Source organism: Poecilia latipinna, unplaced genomic scaffold, assembly GCF_001443285.1.
Source record: "Poecilia latipinna isolate Pla-1442-1.1 unplaced genomic scaffold, P_latipinna-1.0 Scaffold927, whole genome shotgun sequence".
Taxonomy (NCBI): domain Eukaryota; kingdom Metazoa; phylum Chordata; class Actinopteri; order Cyprinodontiformes; family Poeciliidae; genus Poecilia; species Poecilia latipinna.
The window spans coordinates 356,327-382,781 of NW_015113543.1; the positions used below are offsets into that span (position 1 = coordinate 356,327).

General features: G+C 39.8%; 2 protein-coding genes across 3 annotated transcripts in view; one reads left to right on the top strand and one right to left on the bottom strand.

The window, feature by feature from the left end:
* ift81 (intraflagellar transport 81 homolog) overlaps positions 1-12,254 on the bottom strand; it is a 33,545-nt gene extending 21,291 nt beyond the window's left edge. The window contains exons 1-11 of one of the 2 annotated variants that reach the window (XM_015049112.1): positions 12,166-12,254; positions 11,067-11,122; positions 10,878-10,981; positions 9,145-9,325; positions 8,964-9,053; positions 7,716-7,781; positions 7,319-7,429; positions 5,422-5,506; positions 4,238-4,401; positions 4,059-4,154; positions 1,964-2,110 (exon numbers count right to left, since the gene is read on the bottom strand). In XM_015049112.1, coding sequence (XP_014904598.1) covers positions 1,964-2,110; positions 4,059-4,154; positions 4,238-4,401; positions 5,422-5,506; positions 7,319-7,429; positions 7,716-7,781; positions 8,964-9,053; positions 9,145-9,325; positions 10,878-10,981; positions 11,067-11,117 — 1,095 coding nt within the window. In that variant the 5' untranslated portion in view covers positions 11,118-11,122; positions 12,166-12,254. Of the gene's footprint in view, positions 1-1,963; positions 2,111-4,058; positions 4,155-4,237; positions 4,402-5,421; positions 5,507-7,318; positions 7,430-7,715; positions 7,782-8,963; positions 9,054-9,144; positions 9,326-10,877; positions 10,982-11,066; positions 11,521-12,165 lie in introns of those variants that run through there. The other variant, XM_015049111.1, reaches the window with a different exon arrangement.
* Positions 12,255-12,673: 419 nt separating this feature from the next.
* Positions 12,674-26,455, top strand: part of LOC106957685 (BCR activator of RhoGEF and GTPase) — a 50,825-nt gene continuing 37,043 nt past the window's right edge. Inside the window, exon 1 of the mRNA XM_015049110.1 lies at positions 12,674-14,052. Within this exon, the coding sequence (XP_014904596.1) occupies positions 12,699-14,052 (1,354 nt within the window). The 5' untranslated portion in view covers positions 12,674-12,698. The remainder of the gene's footprint in view (positions 14,053-26,455) is intronic.

Here is a 26,455-nt window from a genome sequence, read left to right on the forward strand (position 1 = left end):
AGTAAATTCTGCTGCACATTTCTGCAGTCAGAGGAATATGGGAAAAGTTTAAAAAGAGTGGCACATTGATGTCTTCAAGTCTCCTTATTAGCTCATTTATCAGCTATTTAGCAGAGAGTCAGGCAATAGGTGTGGAGGGAGCTCTATAAGACAGACAGGCTGCACAATGATGCTTAGTAAGTTGTCTCTCAAACATTCAGCTGGTGTCAAAGGGCGTGATAAAAGCTGATGAGAATTTTCTGCTTTGTGTTCGACCAAAGAGATCATTTTACACTGATAAGCAACTTAGAATAAGTGATGGCAGCTCATGATTTAGGAAAAACTTACAAACAAGAGTAATAATTACCATTTTTGGAGCGTATTATATTACTCAGCTCATATTAGCTTAGCATTAAGATCTTGAAATGTAATGTGTCAATCATGATTGTCCTTGTTTGGACCTGTGATGTTTATCTGTTCATTGAACCCTGAAGAGCAAATATTCAGTATAGTGAGTCAAAGTGGGCTTGTTTATAGCAACCTCATCAGAAACTACTAGTTACCGTTGGTTACACTGTCTCTGTTGGTTTATGGAGAGACATGTTTTTTGAAGGGGCCCAATTTAATCTTTTGTCATGGGGCCCAAGATTCCTAGCGGCGCAATTGTCTTTGGCGCTGTTCATTCCCCTTCATCCTTCTTCCTTTGCTAACAGCAGTGTAGCAGCTAGCAGTGAATGTCATGAATATTAGGCTAGTTAGCACGGCCACCAATGATGGCAGATAAACAGTTTTTCTGCGACAATAAGTTGTTTCTCTGCCATTAGCACATTTACTAGCATGCACATAAGCATGACAGTCAGTGCTAAGCTCCTCCTCCTGCCTCTGATTGGTTGATTTTGGTTGGGAGCTTAGCATTTCTTAAAAAAAATCAACAGTGGCTAAGGGAGGAGGTGGAGGAGATCAGTCTTTTCACAGATTATCTGTCTCATAAAAAACTGTACTGACATGGTGAGAGTTTGAACAAATATGTGAAAAACATATATATTTTTAATAAAAGTTACATACTGCAGCCTTAAGAAAAAGCCCTACATTTTCTAGACCATCTAATCTAATTTTTTCTGTCATAAAAGGATTTTTTGTTACGTGGAGAACTCTCCCCTCCTCTTCCTGAGGAGAATAAACATGCTCAAAGTAATTTTTCCACTGATATTTCACTGTTTCTATAACTGATGTGCAACAGTAAATGTTTTACTGTTGCTTTCCTTGTAAAGCCAAGTTTTGAAACTCACCTCTGCAGAAATCACAGTTCTCATCCCGCAGCCACGTACATGTCAAACGCTGCCCCACTAAAAACCATCAGCATTTCTCCACCAACACAGAACCACGTACGGTCAGGTCTTTAACAGTGCGCAAAGACTTTCGGACAGACTTGTCATGAAAGTTTAAGAGAGACCATGCTATCAGGCTGTGCAACAGGAGGGGTTAGCAGGTACATCCTGAACATAAAATATAAATAAAGACTAATGTTTCTGTAACCCAGCTCCGCTTCACTAGTCAGAGATGACTTTGACAGAAGATTTGTTAGAGTGGAGATAAAGGAAAAAGGCCAACTCTCAGGAAGTTTGTCCAGCACAGTTCCTTGTTCTGGATATTCTCCCTTTTGTGTTCTATTTATGGCTTACATGGGAATGTGGGGGAAGAGTGGGGAAAAAAAGAAAGGGATAAGTAACATTAGACAGTGAGCCTGTCTGTGTTTGGATAAGGACAGAAATAGCCTCTCGAGTTTTCAGGGCTTTACTAATCTTCTTCAACGCACTTTGATAAAGCTAAAAGCGAAATGTCCTTTTCGCCTTTCGGTTTCCGACAGAGACATTCCCAGATATCCTGCCTGGAAGCATCGATGCAGCTTCGCTGAAACTCGGAGATGCCCCATCTCTGACTGACTGCGTCACCCTGTGACAGCTGCAACCAACATAACCGTTACCTCGTCACCGCGGATGACTTCTTCCCCATTTGAGCCTTGTCCCTGGCTGCTCCTCTGCTTCAGCTCCTTCTCTGCGGCGGCCAGCTCCTCCCTCGCTTCCTGGAGCTCCTCTGCCTTTGACTCCTTCTTCCGAATGATGATAGAGGCCTACAAGAGACATGTTGCATCGGATAAATAAACATAACAAGGAGTTTACATGGAGTCAAACAGAGGTTTTTGTTTAGAGACTTTTCAAACTCTGGGTCAATTTGTCCCTAAACAATCCCTGCACCAAAAAAAAAAAAAAAACTCAAAATAATGACAAAAATAAACAAGATTAAAATTGGTTTCCTTGGCAGATAAGTAAATCTAAAATAGACTTTTCAGAAATAGAGCCTTCTGATGGTGATGCTGCGTCCAAGCCTGTCACTCTATTGCTGTTGTCAAAACCACCTTTGGGCAGTTAAGTAGGTTGCATGGTAGCTTGTGGTTGACACAAAAAAAAAGAATATGGCCAGCTTGTTTTTTGAAACAAAACATGAGCTACTTGGGAAACATGAGCTCAGTGGAAGTAAACACAGATATGGAAACAATCAAATTCTTGAATTTAAGGGAAAAGACAACCTGTGCAGGTCGAGTAGGGAGTAAACCGACTACAAGTGTTGTTTCTAAGAACAATGTTCATCAGGTAAGAAAACACTTTCTGTAGCTTTAGCTTGACTGGACTTTCAGAGGCCAACTTCTTGTGAGAAAATTAACTATAGATGAACCGGAGGAGTTCATGTGGTGTAACAGATTATATGTTAGGAGTTAAACACTTGCAATTTATGTGGATAAAAAAATGAGACCTACACAATCATGTCTGTTGAGATCAGAATAACTGTGCAGGTCAGAGGCTGAGCAGAAATTGCAATATTGGAACCTGAATATTAATAAAATGTAAGTGTTATTAAATATAGTCTCTGTTGTACAATGTGTTTTCCTGATGTGAAAGGAGACTGGGACTACCACACAGCGCTTTTAAATCCTTATAAAGGAAACCAGTTTGTTATGTCTCCAAGCATCAAACATCAAACATAAGAATCAACCAAAACTACAAAGACCTGAAGTGATGAAGGGGCCAAATCTACTGTATTAGATATTTTCATTCAGTAACGGTGTCCTGACCACAACTGGCTTTATTTGGAGGGAAAACAGGCCTACAATACAAGCTAGCTATAGCATGAGCTCTAACACCACAAGAATAGATTAAAGGCACATTATAGGAAATAGTTTTGCCATGCTGTAACTGAAAAGAATATATTTAATTTTGAAATGATCTGATAGTTGTCACAACACTGAAAACAAAAAGAAACAAAGAAATAAACATTATTAGATATTTTACTAATAACAATGGTCAACAGCCAAAAAAATTGTCTGGGGTTTTTTCAACTGTTTTAGGGTCATTTTGAAGAACTGAATCCAAAAATCCCATTGGTTTTGCTCCATCAGGTCAACTTTCTGAACTATGGAGCAACATGAGCATCAAATGCAGGTCTTGTTCTCACATCTGGATCAGTTTCCTGAGAATCTGGATCAATGACTGATGAGCAGGAAGAGAAACTCCATCAGGACAGGAAAGAAGCGGAGATGTAATGTTCACTTCACATGTACTTACCCTGATCAGTGTTTATTATTCATTCAATTTACAGAAATCCAAGTTTGTAACATTTAATTAACACACTCTGTTAGAAAACAAGTTTTTTTTATCCTAAGACCTTTTTTGGGTGAGAAATATTAACAGAAATGAACTGATGATGTCACAAAAATTTAATCAATTTAGTCCAAAAATCAGATTTCTCTAAATCAAATTAGAATAAAAACCTGACCTGATTGAGAAAAATGGATGTTATTTTTGGATTCAGTGGTGCAAAAATAGTCCTAATTCAATTAAAAAAAAAAAAAACAGACAACTTCCAAAAAATTTTTTTTGTAACTCAGTGTATAATATATCAAATTTTAAAAGGATATGATAGCAGACGGGATATTTCATAACATTTAACTGTAAAGTAACATTCCACTGGAACAAAATAGGCCAAAAATAAAAGACATCTAAAAAGTGTTGTCAAACCAGCACCTGTTGCCTATAGAGGGTCAGTTTGTCGTCCATGGGGTCATTTCTCATCATCTTCTTCTCAATCAGCTGGTTTATCTGAGAGTCGACTTCTTTAATCTGTGACAGTGAACGTTAAAGAAAGTTGAGCATTGATTACATCAGCACGTTGGAGCCATTAGAAATCACATGCAGGTGCAGACCTTGCCCTCCATCTCCTGGAGGTCAGCCTGGCCCATTGCAGGCTCTGATGACACTTTCTGCATGTACTGCACTGTGCGCCTCAGGCCCTCCAGCTCCTTGGGGAGTTTTTCGGTGACCATGTAGGAGTTGATCTTTATTTCTTCTTCAAGTCGCTTCATCAAGCCTGAAGGACACAGGTTTGATTTTTAACACTTTAGAGCCTTCATGGCATTTGGTTATTGGAAAAATAAAAGGGCTGCAACAAAACGACTGTTTTAGTTATTGATTAATCGTCAGAATAATCGTTAGAATAATCAAAATATTAATCGATCGCAAAAATAATTGTTCATCTCTACATTATTTTTTGGATGTTAATCTGATTTTCAATTTTCATACAATATTAGAAGTACAATATAATACTTTGTCTATTCTTTTGTAACACTGTGTTCAAATACAATCAAACTCAACTCAACAGTAAAGACGTGAATAAACAAATAGTTAATTTCCTTTTCAAATGAAGAAAATAAACATGTTGTTGCCTAAAATTACATTCCCTTAGTGAGGACTTGATCATTTGTAGCAAGGGACAACTAAAAAAATACTTCTAAAACTAAATCCTTTTAGCTTGATTTAACATCAGCACAGGGTAGAGCTAACCCATGTTTTAGATAAGGGTTGGGGTCAAAGCTCGCTCAATAGGAGTTTTTGGTTTTACTGAATTTGAACCAGGTGAAGCTAAAGCTATGTTGCAAGAAGAGTCTTGGGTTTTTTTCATTTACCGACAAAAGTTTTTCTAAATCAAATGCAAAATATATACATTTTTTGTACAATTTTGACCTGATTATTGCTCTGAGTATATTGCTCTTTCAACCAATTATAAGTCTGAATACTCCAGTTAACGATTAATTGATTACTAAATTCAATGACAATTGTTTGTAAAGATGCACATGCAGGATTCCTGCTAAGTTATTTTAACAAAGCAGTCTGATCTCCGTCTGCAGAGCGCATGTCAGTTTAGAAACTGTGAATGTGTAAATCTCTCCTGCAGCTTAAAAAGGCCAGAAAAAGTCAACATAGCAACTAAATAGGATCTATTATACCATATCAAATATCGTCAGAGGATGAATGTCAGCTGAGAGACAACCGTCTGTCCTCATACACCCCGCCCAGCTCCCGGAGACGGCGGGTTCACGGGGCTACTCACTCTCTGGGTGGGCGTCCGCTGCTGCTTGACGCAAATCCTTCAACTGTTGCTGTAACCTCAGGAGCCTCTGCTCGGCCTGAAACAGCTGATCACACAAAAACAATGAGCGATAGGTAGGATGCTGCTGAACGAACTGGATGCATTTTCCCCTTTCAAATTCCAAATAAATCAGTCCACTGCAAAGGCAAAACACAACAGGCTCTCAGATAAACTATATTTTAAATATTATGACTTGCGTATAAATCTACTGCATGAGAAGAGAGCATGATTAGACCTCTGTGTGAGTATTATGGAACTAATATAGCTTATTTTCCTTTAAGGGGAATACGTCACTTTCTGGAGCCAGATAACCTAAAAATCTTGAGGGAACGAAACATCAATAAATCCCAGCTGACTTTTCCGCTGGTTTTTGAAGCATATATGTAACTTTGAAACAAATTATTCTGAAGCAAATATATATATCAAAAAAATAAATATATTTAAATCAATAGATACAGGTAACGAAGTTAACAATGTTTTATCTGGAAATGTAATCTAAGTATAGATTGAATTAATGTGTGGATACTTAGAGACCCAGTGGAAGTGAACACAAGGACAGACTTTTTCTTGCTTAATATTTTTACTGTTAAAATCACAAAGAAACTGTGGTTGCTATTTATGAGGACATTTTATCTGGTACGAATTTGATTTTGTTGTTTGTTCTTCGTGTCTGAGCCAAATTGTGAGAGAATTTTAACTGCAGGTGCGGTAAAAGTATTTTAACTTGTGTAGCAATAACTTGAAGTTTTTTCGGGGTATTTTTAGTCAAATGATATAGTGTGAGAAAACCAAGTACAGAAAACTAAGTACAGAGACAAGGTTACAGAGTTTCAGTAATGTGACAGGAAGTGTCCTCAAAATAACATTTTAATCCCTAATCAGTAAAACATAAACTGAATGTGTGGTGAAAAGTGAGAGTTGCTTGGTTCCCTATTACAAAGGATTCTGTTGCTGTCAGAAAACGGTCAGAACCCGAGCAGAAACTGCAACATCTAACCTGAAAGTTGGCGGCATTAAATACTGTTGAATTGGAGTCATTTTCACAACTGCTGACCACGGAGTGCTTTTAAACCCTTATGTAGAGTGACAGTTTGTTAAGTCTCCGAAATACCGCGTTCCATCATCTTTTTTTAGTTACATTTACAACAGGCTTCTCCAGGACACCACTTACTTACAAAGAAAAGTGAGATTTATATCACTGTGCTGCAAACACTTTATTGATATCAACTGAGGGTCTTGTGGAATAAACAGCAGAGAAAATAGCAAAAAATAACATTTGCGATAATACAATCAACTTTGTTTTGTTTTTATTTACTACCAATAACTGAAATTGATCGTGATAGTGACGGATCAAAATTCTTGTCATGTTACAACATTTTTCAAGATAAATGATAAACAATACACCCCAAACCTCTATCAGGTGTCCACTAAAAAAGGCAACAGTTCCTTTACAGTTGTCACACATAAGCTAAGAAATGTCTTAAATGTACATACATACCTAAAAACGCATTAAAGACACATGTAGATTTAAGAAGCTGATTAGAAGTGAAATTTTGGCATATAGTGAAGTTAAATTAAAGATAGCAGATTTACTATTAATAAATTCTCTCTCTCTCTGTCTCTCTCTCTCTTTCTCAACTGAAAGTAATTAATATAAGTTGCTCGCTTTGTAAAACTTGTAAACCTCTGGAAAGGATGCTGTTTCCAATGATTTAATCTTAAATTAATCATATACGTGGTATGTATTACATTCTTTTAGAGTACAACTACTGAAACAAACACTATGCTGCACATCTGTGTTGTCCCATGCAGATATATTTAAAGTGTAGATAAACTTAAAGTAATCTAAAGTCTTCACCTGGTTCTTCTGCTCTTGCTTCTGATGAGTGAGTGACTCCTCTCTCTCCTTCTCCACTCGCAGCTGCCTGGCCTGCTCCAACATTCGCTGATGGTTGGACACCGACTCCACCTAGTGGGAGCAGCAAGTTATGGAGGTGACGATGCGATGATGTTCATGCCACAAGTCGGCACCTCTGTCAGAGTCAGATTTCACCCTTCTGGCAGAGTCCGTAAGTGAGACCCGTTAACTCAACACCTCATTACTTCTCGGTCTCGTTAAAACAGCTGAGCAGCTTGTCAGAAGCCTCTTGAGTCCAATGTGGAAGCTGATAATATGCTATGTCTGAGGTGATGTTGTCATTCGGAGATGAATCTAAAGCCTTCCAGACTTTACTAAAGCAAACAGTCTGCCTTACCCTCCTCTTCAGCCTCTCCACACGTTTAAGGAGTTGATCTTTTTCTTCCTCCATGGCACTGATATCCTGTTGGAGCAGAAAACAAAAAAATCATGTCAGTGAAGCAAGCATTAGGTGAATTGATGTCCCTGGTTCACAGTCTGTTTAAAAGTATGGACACAAATTGAACTTTTTCATATTTTATGTTACAATGGCAAACTTCTATGGTAAAATGTTGCTTTACAAAATACTGACTTAGTGGTACTAAACGCAAATTCAAGCCACACTTTTTAGATTTTTATCTCCAAAACATTTAAAGAACTGTGGACCTTTTTCCTTCTACTCTATAATTATGTAGGGCTAAAACGATTAATCAGATTAATCGTGATAAATTGATGATTGAAATAATTGTCAACCAATTTAGTAATATGTTAAATGTTACCTGGAGTATAAAAACAAAAAAAGCCATTTGCTTGAAGAACAACACACTCAGAGCAGTAATCAAGCCAAAACTGTACAAAAAATAAATATAATTTTTTAAAATTTAAGATAAAAGAAGCTTCATCTGTAAACATATTCAACCCAAAACTCCTCAAGTAGCACAGATTTATATTCACCTGGTTCAAAAAAAATAAAAAAACTTCCTTTAGCACCTTTTGCAATCCAGTGGTTAAACAATGAATCCAAAAATGAATCAACAGCTCTGTGTTGATTCTAAGTCAAGCAGAAACTGCTGAGTTCTCAAATGTTGATATTAGATGTATTTTTTCCGGCTCCAGATGCATCCTTCACTACAAATGATCAGGTGTTCACTAGAGGAATGCTGCGTTGTTACATTTTAGTCTGTAAAATGTTATGTTTCTTGTTAAAAACATGTCATTAATTCTTCAGAAATTCATATTTTAATGCATTTCAAATAATGCATAAAAAAGGCTTACATTAAAAAAATCAGCATAACATGCAATTTTTCTCTGCTTAATTGATGAATCATCAAAATAATAAACAGAGTAATCGATTGCAAAAATAATTGTTAGTCGCAACCTTACATCTATATGCACTACTTTTAGTGGGGAAATCACGTGAGATCCCAACAAAATACACTGACGATTGGGATTATTGTTTGTCAAAGTTCAACTGGTGTTAATACTTTACATTCAGCAGATTTAAAAAAAAAACACTTGTTTTCTTTAATTTTTTTTTTACACAGTACAGCTTAACATCAAGCGCTATTAATAAATTGTTAACATGATCTTTTTTTTTTTTTTTTACCCTTCTGATTTCTGCTGTGGAGAAGCCTGAACTCCTCAGATTCTCACACTCCTTATGGTACGTCTTAAATCCTTCCACCAGCTCTTCATACTGTGAACACAGACTGTTTGCTTTAGATCCGCTTGTGTCTCCAAAACACAAAAAAATGACATGGTGACTGCTACGGAGCTGCACAACACACCTGATGATAGGTGTCGTTGATGATATCGTCCTGCAAAAACTCAGCGGGCACCTCCAGCTTCACCAGAAAACGGGCCAGGTAAGCCCTCTTCTTCAGCTCAGGGACCTTCTGCAGTAACCAGTGGAGGATTGGATGAACCACAGGTTTGCTGCCGGTCACCAGACCCTGTCTGAAGCTGCTTCTATATAAGGAAGGGAAAAGCCTTACTGCATTAAATCAAAGATAAAACATGAAATAATAAAAACTATGGTCTGAATTCTATCTATTGTAAAGACACAAGTAGAAATGTGCTCAGTATATACGAGGGTGTAACGTGGATTATGAACAACTAAAGGGGACAAATCACAAAGGCAGAAATGATAAAATAAGATTCTTATTATATCACATGCAAGGAAATGAAAATGTAAAATATGGGTCTGGATTTAATTGACAAAAAAAAGACCAATAAGCACAAAAACAACACCTGGTTCCCAATTTTATGAATTACTGAATTATTCTGGCAATAACAAAATTCTCTAATGTCACATCATTACAGCAATAAGACCTGTTGACAGATTGTGAGATAATTATAATTATTCTAACTTGTTAGAATAATTGTTAGAATAATTGTTAGAAAACTTTGGGGTTTTTTTTTAGTTTTAGTTCAGTTTTCAGTAGGGCTGGACAATAAATCAATATATCGCAATAGACACTTGATCAATATAATGTTCCATATTATATATGCAGAATATTCACTGAGCTCTGATCCAGAAGTGCACTGCATTCTGGGAGATGTAGGCAGAGGAAAGGTTTTAGCTGCACAACTTCTCACAGAGAGCCAAGCAAAGTTGGTGGCATCGACTAATTCTCTCACTTCTTGGTTACTTAGCAACAACCTGTTGGGTAACTTCTGCATCAGCAGTTTCATGTTGCCTCATAACTGCTGCAGAATAAATGATGTGGAGTAAAAACTGGATAAAACAGGAAAGTTCACACCAAGAATTTGGCAGTATTTCAGATATTAACACAAAAAAACCGAATAGTTACCAAAATCAACTGATATAAAATGCTTATATCGGGGTATGTTTTTCAGCCATATTGTCGAGCCGTAGAATTGTTTTATTGTACTATTAACATTTTAAGATAACACCAAATGAAAAAAAACATAAAAGTGTTTGCAAAAGTATTCACACCCTTGAACAAACATCTATGTATTTTCTTGGGGTTTTTAGTTTTTACATGGCAGACCGATAGAAAATAGTGCTTCAATGAAAGGTGGAAGGAAAATGATACAAGACTTTAAAAATATGTTGTTACAAATTAAAAATGTGTTGTGTTTTTTACTCAGTCCACTGTGTTAGGACTTTGTAGGACTGCCTTTTTCTGCATTCGCCTAAACATTTTCCCCAGTCTCATGTTTGTCTTTGTAAAAGCAGGTCTTTGCACAAATTGAGACTGAGAATGTTGGGCATCTTCACTCAAGTGAGTGTAGACTTTAACAATTTGATTTAATTTATTTAGAGCTATATCAGAGTAAAGCTGGCACTAATATATGCCATAGTTTCCAGATGTTTTTTTGTAAATAAATAAATAAATCTTATCTAAGAACCACATATTCTTTTATTTACGCTTCACAAACTACAAGTTGCAACTTGATAAAAAAAAAAAGTGTTAAGAAGTTCTAGAGGTATGAATAATTTTCCAAGGCGCAAATAATGATTAATATGGATGTATTTGATGGTAACAACACTCACACGTCAGAGAAGTTCCCAGGAGGTTTGTATTTCAGCATCCCCAGCAGTGATGACATCCTCTTCACCGTTTGTTCAGGCATTTCTTCTCGGATATCCATGGCTTGCTACATGAATAATAAGACCAATGAAAGGTGTTAAATATAAACGATTAATTCACAAACGAACACAAACGTTACACAGTCTAGTTACCTTTGGGTCTATTTCAGATAGAACATCGTTTAAAATCTGCAGTAGCTGCATAGGCTCTAGAGAATCAAACGTGATGAGGTTAAAGTTTTTCCTGAATGGCTCCATGTTCAGTTGTTGAACGATGAATTTCAGTTGTTCGCTCATAGTTGGACTTTCGATGTGTGATTCCTAGATAAACGAGCTCTTCGTGTTGTGGATTAGCGAGCTAACCAGCTAACGCTAACGTAAAAAAGCCCCCTGTCGATAACAAAGTTAGCCTAGCTGGCCTGACCAACACAAAATATTATTTAAAGGTTTTCTGGTAACGTCGGCACCGACTAACAAATCAGATTTCTTTAGGTCCTTTTCACACGTTTCCGAATTGCTAAGTCAATAAAAAAGAGCAGAAACTGTTGTCATATGCTCCATGGATACCGTACAGGCGTCATGACTTGGTTGCTAACAGGAAGTGCCGTATTGGTTAGTTCAATAAAATTGGGTTTTCTATTATCTCTTTGACTTAATGCCATAAGCAAAATGTATTTAAAAACATGTATTATTATTATTATTATTATTATTATTATTATTATTATTATTATTATTATTATTATTATTTTTATTTATTTATTTATTTATTTATTTATTTATTTATTTACAAAATATAAAGCAAGGCACAGAAGTAGAATATTTCGGATGTATTTTAGTGTTGAAAACTTACACTAAACATCAATATGATCCTGAAGATCGAAGTCGCAGCTACGTTTATAACTCACTATCTTTGACCTTCTTCAAACTTGAACTATTAATTCATACTAAACCCGCTAAGTATTTACCTAAACGTGGTTTGTAATTTCGGCAGCAAAAGTTAGAGTATTGCATTTGAACGCAGCAGCTGACTCAGATTGAACCGTAAGGTGGCGATGTGTTCACGAGACAGCCACAGTTGTAAACGGTAGCGGGGATTAAGCGGAGTTTTCACAGCACACAACTGAAAGTGCACGGCTGCTGTGACTAAACTCACATGTCTGGAGCTACTAGAAAAGAGGAAAAGATTAGAACGACCCAGAGACATATTTAGTTTGAGGAACATGAAAGGTTCGTTTTTTCTTTCTCTGCCCACCTGACCTGGACTGTGGCCATTCGAAGACACTTTTCACTTTAAGTGTTTCTCCTGTTTAACGCAAGCTGAGTCAAATTTACTATTTTAACTTGACTTGACATCCTCTCAAGGTGTTTTGCTTCTTAGCTCTAACTGTTCACAGTTAGAAAACAGCCCATGGCGATTAAAGCTCGTCTTTTATGTATTTGAGGCATAAATCTGAACGGGCTTCAGTGGCCCCTCCTCTTTGAGCTGCGACCAAACAGCAGAGCTGCGAGTCAGTCTGACACCAGACCCAAAGGCAGACAGAAGATCTCCAGAGACCGCACTGCCTCCTCTTGGGCTCGAGCTGAAAAACTGGGAGAAACTCACATGTGTTGGACTTGGCGGTAATAAGATCGCACCCGTGATTTCTGCATGACTTTATCTTTTTCTTAATGTGCTGCTAAACTATGGAAGCTGTGAGTTGTAAACACTCTGGCGCAGTAGAAGCTGTAGATCGGTGTATCTCTCTGTTATTGGTAGATTGAGGCGTTTATATACGAGTCTTCACAATGGTGGAACCGTTGGGGTTTGTGGAGGCATGGAGAGCCCAGTTCCCTGAGTCTGATCCGCCTAAAATGGACCTTGGCTCGCTGGGGCATATTGAACAGGAGCTGGACAAATGCAAGTCCTCCATCCGGCACTTGGAGAAAGAAGTCAACAAAGAGCGTTTTCGGATGATCTACCTTCAGACTCTTCTGGCTAAAGAAAGGAAATCCTACGATGGACAGAGATGGGGATTTAAAAAGATGCCATCAACAAATGACAGAGATCTGTCCAACAGTGGGTCAGAAAACATGAGGTCCTACACTGAAGAGGCACCAACAGATGAGCAGAAGCAGAGAGGCTCCTGCAAGACTCAGAGAAACACTGGACATCCAGAGGAGGTGGTGGATGGTTTGTGCCTGGCGAAACAGAAAGAAAGGATGTCACCTGTTCGCCATGACTCCGAGCCCCCTGACTTCCCACTTGGCACGGGGTCTGTGGCGGCCCTGAGGTCCAACTTTGAGCGCATCAGGAGAGCCAACTCTCACACAGCCGGAGACAGCAGGGGGTTGTCGGTGATGGGGAGCCAGGAGAAGCCCTTCTACGTGAACATGGAGTACCATCACGAGAGAGGCCTGGTCAGGGTAAACGACAAGGAGGTCTCGGATAAGATCAGCACCCTGGGCAGCCAGGCCATGCAGATGGAGCGGAAGAGGTCCTTGCATTCCCTGCCGGGGAACCTGTCTGCTGCTGTGGGGGACCTTGCCAAGCCTGTTCAGAGAGGCAGGTCCACTGAAGGGAGCTGCAACTTCAATGGGTCGCCCGATGACCCAGAGGCCAGCCCACACTTCCTGAAAGACGGGGCGATCAGGTCCGCCGAGGGGAGGTCGGACAGACAGCCGGTGGAATGCCAGCCTTACACCAGCGTATACGTCGGAGGAATGATGGGTGAAGGGGACACTCGGGTGATCCACATCAGGGACCGCAGCATGGACGAGGATCCTCACCTCACCTGGCCAAGGTGTTCCTACTCTCCCGGGAGCTTCGACGATGTTGGGGGCGGCTATACACCGGACTGCAGCTCCAACGAGAACCTGACCTCCAGCGAGGAGGACTTCTCCTCCGGCCAGTCCAGCCAAGTGTCTCCCAGCCCGACTACCTACCCTATGTTCAGGGAGAAGAGCCGCTCTCCCTCCCAACACTCCCAGCTGTCCATCGACAGTGGCAGCCCGCCTACCCCTCTGTCCCAGAAATGTCTGAAGCAGCATGGCGTCCCCTCCATTATCGGGGTCCGTAAGAGGGGCCACATGTGGCCCAGTGATGGGGACTCCACCACATCCAGCAGGACCTCCCATGACAACAGTGTTCAAGGAGATCTGGGTAGGTCGCTGCAGAACACACACACATTCTCTGATTCTTTTAGTTCTCAGAAGTTAAGACACAAAAGTAGAAATGCATCAATCAGGCCTCACCTGCCCAATATTGATTCTGGTATTCCTCATAGTCTGGCCTGCTGCTGATGATTTTGATTGAATTATTAAATAGGGGTGCACCGATAAATCTGCCCTGATTTCCTTAATGTTGGGACATCAGTGATCAGCCGATACTTGTATGTGAAGCCACTTTTCCACCAATTTTACCTACCTTTGAAAAGGTCTTAAAATCAGCCAGTGTCCTCTTTTGCTCTGCCTTGACAGAAAGTTTGACTGACAGAAATGCCCTCCAGCTCAGGTCTGCATGTTTGTGGTTAACAATAGCCTCCCCAATGCTGCCAAGTCAGCATTGGGGTGGCTATTTAGCTATATTCAGACAAAAAAAATTGGTATCGGACAAAATCGGATTCAGCAGGTCAGGCTTTGTAAAGATCGGTAATGGGTGCGCCCTACTATTAAATACTATTAAAAATAAACTTCAAACCATATATGATAGAAACTCTTGCCTTAATGTGTTGGGAGGAGGAAAATATTTCCATATTTGACCTGTCGATCACTAATCAGAGCCAATCAACGGGTCCCTTATCTCTGTACTATACAGTGTGTCTATTAGCAGAAGATGATAATGGAGTAGAAGTGACTTTAGGTCCTTCTTCAGTTAATCTGCCAGAGATTTGAACCAAACTTTTTTTTATTTGTTAAATACTGAAATCTCCAAATTTCACTTCCCTGGTCATGAACTTCATCAAAAGCAAGAACTTCCTCCATGTTTTGTTTAGAACTACATCAACCAATAGAGTTTCTCTGATGCCCTGTGCTTTCAAGTTAGCACGGCATCAGAGAAGGTTATCCTTTTGAAACATAAATGGAGATAATCTTGTGGTTCTTTTCTGGTCTTTTGGAGTCAGAGCATCTACCTCCATCGCCGAGGTCTCTGGTAACATCTTTATTAAAGAGACTCTTTAATCACTAAAATTAAACAGCAGTGCGCGACAGAGAGTGAGTCACTGATGCGTAAAATGCACCTGCAATCTCTTTAATGTTGTCCTCGTTTTTTGGGCCCCGACGTGTTTAAATCCGTCCTAAAGTGTTTTCCTCTGGAGTTGGGATTAATATGCATTGACACAGTTTCTGAACAAACTTGAGGTTTTCAGACTGGGTTCGCCAGAGGGGAGGGGAAGTGTTTTACTCCATCATATGTGGCCTATTAAAAGAAAAAAAAAAAGGAGGACATGTCTGATTAAAATTCATTTTACTTATTTTTTTTAATGAGAGTTTTATTTTCTCCTTCTAGCGTCTATTAACTCTTTCCTGGGAGGTCTTATCGTCGCCTGTAAAAGGACGTTGCCTTGATGAGAAACGTGCTTTTGCATCCTTTGAAATCTCGCAGTCTAAACAGAGTCACCCTCACTTTTTCATCCCCTTTTCTGCCCTTTTGCCCTCTGAGTGCCGCGTTACATTCAAGGGGATGCAGTGAGGCGGTGGGCGCCCCGGGCCTTCGCGGTCGCGCGTTCCTCTCCACCCGGAGAGTTTTTGTGTCAGCTCACATCGGCGTTGTTGTCCTCGCCACAGAGTAATTAACTTAAAAGGGTTTGTCTAGCGTGATAAATTTAGGGAGGCCTTTTGTTAAAGGGGAGGGGTTTAAAAGAGCCCAGACATGTCGGTGCTTTAAAAAAAAAAAGAGGATGGCTAAGCTCTAAGTGTGTCACGTGGCCTCTAATCAAAACGGCAGCCATCAGAGTTTCCTGGTGAGATGTGTGAACACAATAGAGGAATCAGTCATTAAGTGGAGGTATTGGCACGGTAACTATATAACCATGTTAATTGCGATAAGAAAAGTGGCATTTTAGTCCTGATGGAAGGTTTCCCTCCTTTGAGAAAGTTTGTTTAAGCCAGACATTTAGCTGAAGTCCAACACCCCCACTTAGTCAGGTTTTCTGGTTGTTTTGTGTCTGCATACGAATCCATCAAGCCAAAAGCCATCCTCCAAATGCTCAGGCTTTTTTTTTAGCATCTTTAAGGTGAGAATTTCACATGGATGTGTTGTCACTGGCTGAAGCCACCCACTGCCCACGGTGGATGTGATCTGGGCACCGCCTCGCTTATATTAGATGACGGAAATGGGTAAGTGACTGTTTCAGTGTGAAAGCGATCCACTGAGGATTGGGTTAAACAGATGAGCAGGATAGTGTTTTTTTTTTTAGTCAGCCTAAAGCTTCTTGACTCAGAACATGTGACCAACAGGGTAGATATTCAGTGACATAATCAGCATTAAGTGTAAACTAGCGTGATGCTTGCATGACTATGTTGAGATCGTTTATCAAACATTTCATTTCAAATACTGTAGAAGGAGGATTGGTCTATAAAGCAAACTTCTCTCAGTTGTCATAGCGATGAGGAGTGTGAAATACATCTGGCATTGAGTGGCTGTGATGGTTTTCTTTTGTCTACCATTTCTATGGTCAGCAGTGGGACTGAACGCTCACAGCTGTTACAGCAGGCAGCGGCTCATCCTGTCACCAGTCAGTCGACCTTCCCTGTGTTAAAAAAAAATCTCTGCTTCCACACTTTCTGCGATGTGTCGTTCTCTTCCACACACACACATACTGAGTCGCCCTGTCTCGCAGCCCGGCCTCGCAGCTTTTGTTCCGGGTTTGTGACATAATGGCACAGCTGTCTCATGTGGACCTTGCTCTGTGGATTACCAGAAGTCTGGATTTACTTTGTGATTTTGTAACGACATTAGGGTGCACACTGCTGGATTAGGATTCGGGCTGGAGGCTAGGTTTTTTATTTTATTTTTTATTTTGGAGAAACTGCTCTTTGTTTGTGGCTTTGTGGCTTTGTAAGCAGCATTTGGAATAGTTGATTTTGGTTGCACTTATCGTTAAATGATGCAAAATAAACTCTCAGTGCTGTAATCATGCTTTTAAGCCTCATATATTGGACTGTTGCAAGCAGTGAAATGAGCTGCGAATCACCTGTCACAATAACAAATTTTGCTGGACAATCAAATGTAGGAATTGTTGTGATAAATGAAAAACATTGTCATTCCCAACTAATATAATAATAAAAATGGATTCATAATAATAATCTGAGTACACCCACAGAAAGATCAAACAAATTTAACTTTCTAAAGAACATGTAACACTGAAACCGGAAGACATTTTAAATATTCAAAATAAACCAAAACGAGTGGGACAACAATTAAACATTGTATTTCAAAACTGAAAAATTGTAAATCATACGATTAATTCACGTATTGTTTATTGTGACGGGTACAGCTTTAAATATTCCAAAACACACAAATATGAAAGGAAAAAAACCAGAAGCAACTGGCTGGACTCAGGTGGGAGGTTCTGCTGAAATCACATCTGTTAAGTCAAACTCTCTACAAATCTAGACTTTATAGAACACAAAGGCACAGGAGACAATATTTATGTTTTTGCTCCTCATCTAAAACTGGATGTGTGGTGGAAAACCAGTGCTGGACAATCCCTCATAAAGCAAACATATGGGTGTGTGGATGCACATGACAGCTGGTCAGAGTTGATGGAAAGATGGAGATAAATAATGTGGTGTAGGAAGAAAACATGCTGCTAAACTGCAAAAGAGTTGAGGCTGGAGCAGACTTTCAGCTTCCTGGAAGAAAACAAACCTTAACATGGAAGCAGAGCACAGTCATGTGTTAAAACGGGCTAGTAAAAGTCCACAACTCCAGCATGGGAAAAGATTAGGCATGCAGTCTCCAGCCAGTCTAACTCAGGTCAAAGTACTGACTCAGGGGGACTGAATCCAAACAATTTTCCGATTTTTTTAATTTAATTTTATTTTATTTTATTTTATTTTGGGGAAAATGAACATTAAAAACCATGTATTGTTTTTCTTCCACTCTCCAAAAGAGAGTGGAAGAAAAACAAAGACAGACCAGTTTAATGTTGGTCTGTCATGTAAAATTACAGCGGAATGCGTTCATGTTTGTTGTAATGTAACAAAAACAGAAAATGTGAAGTGTACTCCTGGAATACTCTAACCTTCATTTCGTTTAAAGGAAGAGAATGATTTAAAAATCAACTTTTTTGAGATTTACATCATGTTATAATGTCATTCCCTCATCAAAAACCCACCTGGAGTGTTGCTTTAATTCGTTCATGCATATTTGAGAAATCCTTTAATCCTTTACTCTGGGGCTAGGCCCCACTGTACAAAACACCTGGAGGGACCTAGCCCCGCCTTCGAGATGCAGCTCCTCCTTGGAGCTGTGGTCCACAAGTTTCCAAGCTCCCACCTCACAGAGCAGCCATCCCCCATGAGTCCCCCTCTCAGCTCCTTCAGACTAGCCAGGTGCAATTAGCAAACACCTGGTGGAACTGCATATCTGCTGAGCTCATTAAAGGAGCTACTTCTCAGTGGAACTCTGATAAAAATGTTGTTAAAGGGTTAATAGAGGAGCCATGTTCCTGAAGGCGGAGTTTCAGAAAAGGACAGAAGCTTTTAAAGAGACAACAGTCCAATTTCAAGGTGTTAATTATTAAGTGATAATAACTGAAGTTATCATAGTTACTTGATTGTGCTATAAATTGGGACTATGTGCCCAGAAAGTACATAATATTGCCCCTTTAAATTGATGTTAATAGTAAACATAGATGACTAGATGAGGGTTTTTGCTGTTGATAATCCACACTGCACCAGACAGAAGTGACATGGCTTCCTGATGCGCAGATGATTCACTGCGCATCTGGTGTGGGGGCTGTTTCTGTCTTCAGCAAAAACGTGTGATTGTTTTTGTTTTTTTGTTTTTTTTACCGTTGGCTACGTCTCCTTGTTGCTGCAGACAAAGCCATGCTTGTCCTGGTGTCTCTTGACTTTATTTTCCTCTTGTCTTCCCAAAATGGCCCGTCTGTGGAACCGACACACTTCAGCAGATTTTTACCCTGAGAGCGGTAGAAATGAGCGTTGTCTCCTGCTTTCTGGTTATCTAGGCCAAATGCCAACCCCAGCTGTGAACGTAGCTGCCGATTAGCGGTGGACCTTTAAAGAGGCCATCCCTCTGATGGGTTATATTTGCCATAATTAATTATCATCACGACACAGTCATGCCTGTGGCTCTTAAGGAGTTCTGCCGCTGAGGAAGGGTCTTTGCTCTCTCAGGGTTAAATCTGTACGTTTGTAACTTTTATAAAAAATGTGTGGTTTTTTTGGTGCATATTTGTTCAAAACTATCTCCATGTTGTGACTCTATAACATAAGACAGATGAGATGTTAAAAGATCAATCTCCTCCAGCCCCTCCCTGAGCTGCTGTTACGTCTGAAGAAATGCACGACTCCTGACCAAAAGCAACCAATTGGAGCCAAGAGGCAGGTCTTAATGCTGTCAATCAATCTAATGTACTTGCTGCTCAAATGTTAATGGCGTAGAAAGGACTTACTGTGACAGGAAACTGTTTGTCCGTGCTAACTGAGCATTCACAGCTAGGCTCTTCTAGCAAATGAAGGGTGATTGACGGCGCTAAGACCGGCCCCCTGACTCTGATTATTTGTCATTGGGAGAAGGCAGAGGAGCTCGTTTTTTTTTTGTTTGTTTTTTTACATATTATCTCTCTCATACCATACTTCCACAACACAGTGACAGTTTCAACAAATATATATTTTTTTCACAAACGTTACTGCAGCTTTAATATAATGCATAAAAGACGCATTATATTCTGACGCAGTTGGAAAAAATGGGATGCAAAACCTCCCATTAGGTTAATAATAATTCCCACAAAAAATAAAATAAAAACACCAATTTGTCTTTTTGGATGCATTTATCCTGGAGCGCCTTGGTCAGGATGCTGCGCGGGTTTTCCTGTAAACTCGTCTGTCTGGGACGATGTCTGTCTGCTTCAGACCGGAGGCTGGCTCAATCTGCCGCCTCAGCAGGACTCACGCCATCAAACCCAGTTAACTGCAGACTCGTGGATATTTGATGTCCCTCGTGGAAGCCCAGACAGACCTGTCGTTGTTACCTGGATGTGAACGCCTGAGCTCCAGCGGTCAGGGCAGGGGGTCAGAGCCAAAGAATTCAGCCTCTCCCTTTCCTAAAGTAAACGTGGGCGTACAAGAGGAAGTCCAACAGGGCAACTCTGCATTTGTGTGAAAGTAAGGCACCTGTTCTCCTTTTCAGCGCTCAGAAGCTGGCAGCTCATCAGTACACCAGACCAGGCCTCCCCAGCTGCTCTGGCAGTGGAAGGCATGAATAGTCTTTGTGTTCCCCTTGTCGATCAGAAAGCACAACAGAAAAGCTCGTTGGGACTGTTGATTCTGAACGCTGCTGTTCATCTCACACCGTTCCCGTACGCATCGTAACGTACGACTCTCCGTAGATGATCTGGAGGGAAAACAAATGTGTGGCATGTTTTTGGAGGGCTGCAGGGCTTCCGTCCCTCGTGCTCAGCCTCGGCCCTCTGGACTTGCAGGCTGGGCTCCCCTCCCTCGGTCCCCTTGCTCAAAGGGCCCTCTGTGCTGCAGGCTGGCAGGCCAAGTGTTTATGGAATGTCTCAGCTGCTTGCGGGGTGTGGGGGGGAAGTGGATGTTAAGTGCTCTATGAGTTCACCTCCATTGTAGGGGAGCTTGCTTGTTTGTGAGATGCTAAGAGTTTTATATTTTTGGCTAAACTTTGAACTCAAAGCAACTCAGTTGGTAATGAATACAAACGGAGACGTATTCTGCCAGATATGCTCACTTATTATTGTTTTTTACATTTTATCATCTTTTTGACATTTCATCACAAGTGCAAAGTTAAATGTCTTCTGTTGTGATTTTATGCGACTGACCGGCACAATGCAGCGCATAATTAAGAAATCAGAGACGTATGATGCATGGTTCTCCCACTTTGTTTACAAACAAAAATCTGAAAAGTGTGGTGTGTATGTGTATTCAGGTAACTACAGTTCACTGTAGTTACCTGAACCTCTACCCTGGTTGCAAGCCTCCCACAGCCTCTAACATCTTACTGTGTTTTGCTCCATCTTCCAAACAATGTGGCCATTAGCTGTGTCTCCGTTTGCTTAATGGAAATACACCAATTTCAAATAAACTGATAACTTGCAGTTTTGAGTATTGGCCGATTACCCATATTGAGCCGATATGATATCAGCACAAAACATAAATACTCTTATTACTTATTCAGATTCAAATTCTAAAATACTTTAATTTATCCCAAAGGGAAATTAAATGTTGTTGTAAGTCATTAATTTAGATTCTTCAAAGACTTATTGAAGATGGTGATGATCTGCAGCAGTCTGTACTGCACTGAGTCTGAAGAAGCCTCTGACTGAAGATGCTCTGTAGTGTGACATGTTAGAAAGGGTTTAATCAAGTGATGTTACTCAAACAGAGAACAATAGTCAACAACAACAGGTTTGAGAATAACGGACCCATATATTAATAACCAATTGGTCGGAGATTTTAGCTGCAGGCTAATACAATCAGATACTTATTTCTTTGGCTGATATTGGACCGATTTCCAATGTCGGTATCGGATCTCTATCAACAAGTGAACTCTTTACTTAATGACGCTCATGTAACATCCAGAAACCTTTGCACAGATTTTGAGGAGTCTTGTATCCTTAAATCTAATTGTTAAGCAAAGTAAATCTGAAATGTTTTCATTAATCCAGTTCTGGCCCGGTGCTCTGGTAAATGAAACACTGCGTTAAATTCTCTGTCTCCAGGCAGATTATGACAGTCAATCATATTGAAGCACATCAGGTGAGCTTCGTTCACTAATATTTAATCCCTCTTAGACATCCACATGAATATTTCAGTGAACCAAGAGGTCGCCGATTTCTTCTCGTCTCCGCTCACGTCAAAACAGCGATGTCATCTGTCAATTATAATTTAAACAAAATGTTTGATGTAACTGTGCCGCTTCTAGTGCAAATGATGAATTCAGAAAGTGAGTTCAATAAGATTGATTCCTGTTTATGACACTCCTTTTGGACACTTTTGTTTATTTTTCCAGATTGCAGCGGCTATCAGGCACTGTTTTCTTTTAATGTGGCGCGTTATGAGCTTAAGTCTGACCACCCTGAGCTATTTCAATGTACCCTGATTAGTAGCTGCACGGAGCTGGGCTGCTGCTCAGTTCTGACCCTCACCGCTCAACGGCTGGTGATAATTTTAGGTTTTCTCACAGTGAAACTGAACCATGTGCTGGTGGACCTCAGCAGAACTCTGGTGCAGAGGGCCTTGTAGTTCAGCTGATGCCTTACGTAAGCCACAGGGTGCAACACTGTTACACTCTGCCTGAACACACACAGCTTGTGTCTGGATTTGGCACGTCAGAAGGCCTGGTTACAGGAGGAGGCAAAATTAGCTTTTGCAGAGTTTATATGTAAAAGTCAAGGGAGCGTTCACACCAACCGTTTTAATCCAACTCCAGTTTGTTTGTCTAAAAAGTTTGTTTTGGGAAGTTTGCTTTTTTTTTCCAATCAAAAAAGCAAACTTTTGTTCGGTTGAAGTGAACTCTGGTGCAAAATGTGAACGCCAAGTTCACCGGAGACTGCTCTAAAAGCAGGAAGTGGACAAAGCAAGGCATTCTGGGTAAATACAACCAAAACAAAGAAGAGAGTCTAGTGCTACTGGGAGAAATTACTTGTGGTTTTTTTGTCAAAGGCAGAAGAGACAACTGCTAAAATCTGATGCTACTCCGTTTTTGTTTACATTTTATGAAGAAGGAAGTTGTGCTCATGTCTTCTTGAGAGGTTTTTGTGTTGTTTCCTTCAATGATTCTTAGAGCAGCGCCACCAGAGGAGAGGAGGGGATCAGCTTTTTTTTTTTTTTTTTTTTAAGAGTTTGTTTCATTTAACACAATATAGTGTGAAAGAGAGCCACATCAACTGAAAATGTAACAAATGTTGCAACTTTTATCCACAATCAAACTGAGTCCACAGGGCTACCGGGTGTGAGAACACTCCAGTATAGTCCATGCAGAATATCCTGATCAGAACAACTTCAGGTCATGTGGATCATTCCTGAGATGTTTTTTTCTTTTCCACGGCACAAGACGGATAAATACAGAGATTTACATTTCTGTAAATGATAAAAAATTTTTTATAACCCTACATTACTTAAAAGCAAAAGTTATAGTTTGAAGACATTAGTATCTGTTATTTTCCAACTTCTGCCAAAGATTTACTGTTGGATTTAAGTCTAGACTTTGACTGGACCATTTTAACACAAAAATATTGCTTGATCTAAATCATTCCACTAAGTCTTGAGGTCTTTAGGAAGTTTTAGTAGGTTTTTTTTTTTTTTCCAAGTATTCTTCAGCTCCATCCATATTTCCATAAACTCTCACCAGCTTCTCTGAGGAAAGGCATCCCTACAACTGATGTTAACACCACCGGAGGTGAGGGGGAGAGGATGGGGATTTCAGAATGATGTGCTGTGTTGTTATTTCCTCCAAAGTGCTTTGCATTTAGGCTGAAATGTAATATTTTGAGCACCTTGCTTCATGTTTTCTGTGTCTCCAACATGATTTTCCTGCTGTTCCCGTCTGCCACAATCCAGATGAGAATCCATTTTCCGGACCCATAAAGCCGTGGCTCTTACTGAGCCTTTTGCAGGTTATTATATGAAAGTGTTCTACTTTTCAGACGGAGACGGCGTCCTTCACTGGACATTTCTTCTCTCCTGTGAGTTCTGAAGGCTTAAATTTCATTTTCAGGCCTTTTCTGAGCTGCATAAATCAGACCTTGTTTATTCATAGGGACTTGTGATCAAATTTCCGTCCATCAGCCGACTTGTCCTCTGTGCGGGACGGTCAATATGTCCACAGCGGGGAGCGAGGAGTTTGCGTCGCACTCGTCTCTGTGCTCTCACGAGTTTGGGCTGCGTTCTGGTTTTCCTGTTGGTAAACCGGGCCGGGTGGGGGGAACATAGATGCTGCTATTCTGGTTCCAGCTGGGCTCAATCCATTGACCTTTTTGCTCCGTTGGGTTGTTACTCTTGGGAACTGGTGTCTGAAATCGATGCCATTAGTCGAACAAAATTGATATTTTCCCCCCGTGGTCTATGTTAAATCAGTGAGCAGATATTACACTGCAGCTTTTGACTCTGTTGTCCTCCAGCATGAATCAGCCGATCCTACACCAGAGTTATAATAGTTTTGGGTTTTTCATTATAGTTTAGTTTTATTTTGGTGCGACTTTTTGTCTAATTTACTTAGTTTGAGTTTTTAAGAGGTTGTCTGCTAGTTTTTAGCAATTATTAGTTAAATATTGTTTAGTTTTTATTAGTAGTTTTAGTTTTTCATACTTTACTTAATTTTTAGGTGCAAAATTAAAAAAGTCAAAGTATTGTATTGTGATTATACATCGATTGGGTTATGAATACTTAACAAAAAAATTCTGTTTTAAAAGAAGTTATTCAATTATTGTTGAATTATTGTTTTTGGTTTTTTGTGGACTACAAGTACCGCCAAGGGGAGTATGGATTATCGTAATTTGCCGAAAGCTGACCAAGATTATTATAATTAACTAAAACGAATGACAAAAACTGAAATTGAGAAAACATTTGTGTTCACTAAAATAAGTGAAAACAATAATTAATGGGGAAAAAACTAACTGCATTGTGCATTTATAAAACTAACAAAAACATACCGATATAATCGATGTAACATCCTATCTCTAATTTTAATATGTTTAGTTAGTTTTAAAAACATGATATAGTTCCAGTTAGTTTTCCCCCATTAATTACCGTTTTTATTTCAGTTAGCGAAAATGTTTTCACTATTTCAGTTTTGGTTATTTGGTTAGTTTTAGTTAACTATAATAACCTTCAGATCGCTGCTGTGGTCTGAAACAGCTTTCATGCTAATCTCATTTTAAAGCTAAGCACAAGCTGTTAGTTTTAATACGAGTAAAAACAGAAAATTCGAGTCTCTCAAAGGCCGTGTTTTAATAAGACAGGGTTACTTAATTATTTAGGGTGATGGAGAAGCTGTGGTACTGGCGGCTTTATCTCTGCTGCACATCTGTCACTGCCCCTCTCTCTGTTTTATCATAATTCATCTATATGGATTAGGATCAGGGCTTTCACCGTGGCTTTGCTTTGTCATGAGGGTCCTACAGGACTTTTGTTGCTGTTCTGAACGGGTCTCTTGTTCACATGGTGCAGGAAGGAAAAGTACTTCACGGTGACTAATTGTTCTCAGAAGCAAGGCTCGAGAGTTCAGACCCACTTTGTTTGGCAGAGGGGTTTGTATATTCCTCTGCGTCTATTTTTAAGTCTGGGTGTCAGTAAGGTAAACAAAAGGAAAATCAGATGTTGCAATATATACCTGATTCATTGGAATAGGTTTAAATGAAATTCTTGAAAAACAGAATTAGAGTTCAGTGACGGTCCAAAGCAAAAGCGGCTCCTCTGTGATCCCCCGCTCTGCACGGCTCAAACCCACAGCTGTTAAGTCTTATGTAACGTCATTAGAATGTATTTATTACGTTTCGATTACAGAGCTTGAAAGGGTTTTAAGCTGCGCATAGTTGGGTATTTGGGCAGACATGTCACGGTTATCACAGCCATCTTTACCACCCTCCAGCTTTTCGCCTAATACTTTGAGGTCACGCAAACGGAGGGCTGTCCAGTTACAGTGGGTCCACCGCGGTGTTAAGGAGCGGTTCAATTCTTTAAGCCTCTAAGGGGGATTATATCTGTGAACATTATATTGGCTTTATTCTGTATGTATGTGTTGACTGATTTACAGCAAATCCATTGAAGGCAGATGAGCCTGTTATGTAAAATAGAAAGGAAGCATTTTAGGTCAAGGTAACGCAAATCTGAAACACCAGGAAGCAACGCTTCGTTGTCTTTAACCTTCGTTAGAATGCAAAGACTAAAATGAGATGAGCAGGTGTGTATATTGTATACATAGTTCTCATGTGGCGACACACTTCCAGGAGCTTTGTAGCTGACAGCCATCTTGGTAGATATCTGTTACTGTTGTGACAGTTGCTATGGAGCTTAGAACTAGCTCTCACCTCGTTCCTGTCTAAATCAGAAACAATAGGAGTACATTACAACTGCTACTCGACTACAAATTTTCAGTACTCTACCCTCCTCTATGTAATACTAGCATAAATATCAGTGATATTTACTGTAGTACTTACTAATGAACTAGCAAAATTAGCTTAACTAATGTAGCTTTTATCTGCAAGCTAAGGCGAACATATAGCCTACGTGCGTTACTGCATTTTCTTACTCTGCCAGTCACCAGAACCTTGTTACTCACCTGAAGAGCTCGGAGAGCGTTTACAAATCTTTTGAAACACTGATTGTGTGCGTCCATGGATTACAGACCGCAAAGC